Consider the following 4751-nt stretch of genomic DNA (forward strand, 5'->3'; position numbering starts at 1 on the left):
AACCCCTTGTAATCACCATTCAATTCTTTGCTTCTATGGGTTAAGCTTTTTTAGATTCCACATATAAATGAGATCATGTGATACTTTGTCTTTCTGTGCCTAGTTTATTTCACTTAACATGATGTCCTCCAGGTTTGTCCATGTTGTTGCAAACAACAGGATTTCCTTCTTTCCTTTTTAAGACTGAACAGTATTCCATTGTGTGAATATACCACATTTCCTCTACCCATTCAGCCATTGATGGACACTTAAGTTGATTCCATATCTTGGCTATTGTGATAGCTCATTTCCTTTTAGCCTGAACAATATTCCATTGTACAGAGGGATCACAGTTTAGTTCTCCACTCACCTATTGAAGGATATCTTTGTTGCCTCCAACTTATGGCAATTATGAATAAAGCTGCTATAAACATTTGTGTGTAGGTTTTTGTGTGGATATGTTTTCAACTTGCCTTCATTTTTTGAAAGACATTTTGCTGGATATGGAATTCTAGATTGTTAATATTTTTCTTTCAGTACTTTAAAGAAAATTCCTTCACTGCGTCTTTGCTTGCATTGTTTTCAATAAGAAATCTGATATTTTTGCCTTTGTTCCTCTGCATATAACATGTCTTTCCTCTGAGGATTTNTTCTGTACAGAATAGTTTCCCTGCCCTAAAAGTCCTCTGTACTCAGCCTATTCAGCCCTCCTTCCCAAAACCCTGGCAACCACAAGTCTTTTTACAGTCTCCATAATTTTTCTTTTTTCAAAATGTCAATATAGTTTGAATCATACAGTATGTAGCCTTTTCAGATTGTCTTCTTTCTCTTAGCAATATGCATTTAAAGTTCCTCTGTGTCTTTTTGTGGCCTGATGGCTCATTTCTTTTCTTCTTCTTTTTTTTTTTTTTTTTTTTTTTTTTAAGATGACTGGTAAGGGGATCTTAACCCTTGGATTGGTGTTGTCAGCACCATGCTCACCAAAGTGAGCAACCAGCCATCCCTATATGGGATCCGAACCCGCGGCCTTGGTGTTATCAGCACCGCACTCTCCCGAGTAAGCCACGGGCCGGCCCCCTTTTTTTCTAATTAATTGTTTTAACTGTCAAATAAAAATTGTATATGTTCGTGGTGTACAACATGATATTTTGAAATATGTGTACATTGTGAAATGGCTATATCAAGCTAATTATCATATGCATTACCTCAAATACTTATCATTTTTTGTTGTTGTTGTTGTACCACTTAAAATCTATTCCCTTAGTATTTTTGAGTATATAATACCTTGTTATTAACTGTTGTCACCATGTTGTACATTAGATCTCTTGAACTTATTTCTCCTGTCTAACTGAAATTTTGTATCCTTTGAATAATCCTTCTCCCTTCCCCACATCCCCCCCCAAACCCCTTGTAATCACCATTCAATTCTTTGCTTCTATGGGTTAAGCTTTTTTAGATTCCACATATAAATGAGATCATGTGATACTTTGTCTTTCTGTGCCTAGTTTATTTCACTTAACATAATGTCCTCCAGGTTTGTCCATGTTGTTGCAAACAACAGGATTTCCTTCTTTCCTTTTTAAGACTGAACAGTATTCCATTGTGTGAATATACCACATTTCCTCTACCCATTCAGCCACTGATGGACACTTAGGTTGATTCCATATCTTGGCTATTGTGATAGCTCATTTCCTTTTAGCCTGAACAATATTCCATTGTACAGAGAGATCACAGTTTAGTTCTCCACTCACCTATTGAAGGATATCTTTGTTGCCTCCAACTTATGGCAATATGAATAAAGCTGCTATAAACATTTGTGTGTAGGTTTTTGTGTGGATATGTTTTCAACTTNAGAAATCTGATATTTTTGCCTTTGTTCCTCTGCATATAACATGTCTTTCCTCTGAGGATTTTTATCACTGGGCTTCAGAAATTGTTTTCTTCATTTTTCTTGTGATTGGTTGAGTTTATTGGAGATTTGTGTTTGTTGTTTTCATCAAGCTTGGAAAAATTTTGGCCATTATTTCTTCAAATGTCTCCCTCACCCACTTTTGATGACTCCAATTACTCGTGTGTTAGGCCACTTAAAGTTGTCTCATGGTTCACTTATGCTCTTTTAATTTTTTAAATTCTTTTTTTACTTCGTGTTCAATTTTGGATAAATTCACCAATCTTGTCTTCAGTGTCTAATCTTCTGTTAATTCCATCCAGTGTGTTTATCATCTCAGACATTGTAGTTATCTCTAGAAGTTTGATTTGGGTCTTTTTTATATATTTTTTTAATCTCTCAAATTTTTGAAAAAGTGGAATATAGTTACAACTGTTTTAATGGGATTCTGTGCTAATTCTAATATCTCTGTCAGTTCCAAGTCAGTTTCAGTTGATTGATTAGTCTTTGCTTTATGCATAGTGTTTTTCTGCTTCTTTGCACACTTGGCAATCATTAATGCCAAATGCTGTGAATTTTGCCCTGTTGGGTGCTGGATATTTTTGTAATCCTGGAAAAGACATGTGAATTCATAGGACATACTGGCTTTGGCTGTGATCTTGGTTATTGTACAAACGAATTTCTTTGGAAAAAATGAATACAAAGTTTTGACAGCTTCATATTTTATAAAACTAAAGTAGAAACAAATTGCATTTAACAGTGTAGTAAAATATGGTGGAGTTTACTTTAGAACAGTGTGGTCTTATAGAACTTTCTACAGTAATAGAAATATTCTTTATTTACCCAGTCAAATACAGTAGCAACTAGCACATGTGGCTATTGAGCACTTGCAATGTGGCTAATGCAACTAAGGAATAGAATTTTAAACTTTATTAATTTTTAATTAATTTAAATTCAAACAGCAACTTGTTGATACTGTCTTTTTTTTTTAATGGTGTTTAGGAACTTTTTATTAAAATTTCATTAGTACTTGACCAAAAGTCTTTTCTAGTAACTGAGGAATTTTTCCTGTTGGCATTCACAAGGGTCTGTCTGACTCCAATCACCCCCAAGTGATTTCACAACAACTAAGTGCCACCTAACAACCCAGCTAGGTAACCTGATATAATTCCACTTGTCTGGAATTTGACTAGACTTGGAAACTGCTGAAATGTGACTAATAATGTCACGTCTAGCAGCTCCATAACTAACAACCTGACCTTGGATCTACCTGCTATCGTTCTTAACAACCCAACCTCTTATCTTGGTGCTAGTTGATAGGTCTGTACTCTAAAAAGCTATAATATCTTGACACTTAGCAGAGCTCTCAAAAGTTCATCTGATGCCAGTTCCCTTGAACAAGTTTTTGAACTTAAATTTGAATGATTGAAGTGTGTATTAAGGAATATCCTGCTTATGGTGTCAGCTGCAGAGAGCATTAGTTAGTATTTAATTATGGTTAACTAAGTTTAATTGGTATAGAGAATAACCAGTTCTTTATCAATAATTATTCCACATACACAGATTTTAGTCAAAATGGAGGAGAATCTAAAATAAGCCTATATATACAACCTTTAAACAAAGATAGGTTTCATTACATATGCTTTAAATTTTGCGGTATGTCTGGATACTTATAGCAGTATCACATGATATTTAGACTAGGACAATGTATTCAACTTTTTTTTTTAATTTATAAAGAAGAGAGGTTTATTTGGCTCATGATTTGGGGACAGCTATATCTGGCATGGGCCTCAGGCTGCTTGTACTCATGGTGGAAAGAGGCAGGGCAGCTGGAGGGTACAAGGAGATCACGTGGCAAGAGGAAACAAGGAGCCACATCCAATTCTTATAGTGGAGGCCTAAAATAGAACTTTGAAGAACTATCCAGGCTAGACATTTGTCATTCTAGGAGTTGGGCATTAGGATAGTAGCCTGGGTTAGGGTTTAAGAAGTATCCTTTTGTCTCTAAGGCAAATTTTAAGAAATTTTTGTAGTTTGTAAGAGTCAGACATACCTTTTAAATTTGTTTTTGGTAGGTAAATCGTAATTCCAAATCTTTTCCCACACAGCCAATGAGAATGCTGATTTCCATCCAGGAAACTAACCAACTGGTTACAAGTTGGTGCTTTTATCTACCACTCTGGTCTATTGCTATTTATTGATTAAAAACAACAACAACAACATTTTCTGGACTTTGATATTTGATGTCATTTCAGATGCCAAGAAATATCTAGCGTGTATAACAAGGGCATTTAGAAAAGGCTTCAGAATATAGTAAACATTTGTTTCGTTTCTCTTAATTAGCTTTTTCTCTACTTCAGCTTATTCCTAATAGACATTTAGCATTTAATAAAGCATTGTGCTGAGTGTTGTACATGTAATCTGATTGGATCTTCATAAATACCAATACATAGAATAGACTTGGTTAAATAATTTGCCTTAGGTGACACAGTTAGTAAGTGGCAGAATCAAAGGCAGTAACATTACATATTATAGTTCTCTCACATAGGGAAGATATTGGTTCATTAAGAAAATAATCCGTGTGTCTAGCATTATGTTGGTTACAGAAATAAATAAAACTGTGTGCTCTCAGTTCATGTTCTTATTAACACCCACTCTGTAAACATTGAAAGTTTTCTCTTTCAATTCATTATGTTAAATAAATTGTTTTCATTTGTATTAACTGTTCACAAATATTGCATAATCATTTTTATACAGATGTAGTAAAGGCATACATTTTTAAAATAGCATTAAAATTTTCTCCTCTTTTCTACAGATGGCGGGTACCATTGATATGACTCTTCAGAGTGACATTATGACAATGTTTGAAAACAACTTTGATTAA

At 34.4% G+C, this 4751-nt stretch overlaps 1 protein-coding gene across 1 annotated transcript in view; it reads left to right on the forward strand.

The window, feature by feature from the left end:
* The window catches only part of BRDT (bromodomain, testis-specific), a 51124-nt gene extending 46373 nt beyond the window's left edge, over positions 1-4751 (forward strand). Inside the window, exon 16 of the mRNA XM_008590806.1 lies at positions 4683-4751. Within this exon, the coding sequence (XP_008589028.1) occupies positions 4683-4751 (69 nt within the window). The remainder of the gene's footprint in view (positions 1-4682) is intronic.

The sequence above is a fragment of the Galeopterus variegatus genome, unplaced genomic scaffold (assembly GCF_000696425.1).
Source record: "Galeopterus variegatus unplaced genomic scaffold, G_variegatus-3.0.2 Scaffold6378, whole genome shotgun sequence".
Taxonomy (NCBI): Eukaryota; Metazoa; Chordata; class Mammalia; order Dermoptera; family Cynocephalidae; genus Galeopterus; species Galeopterus variegatus.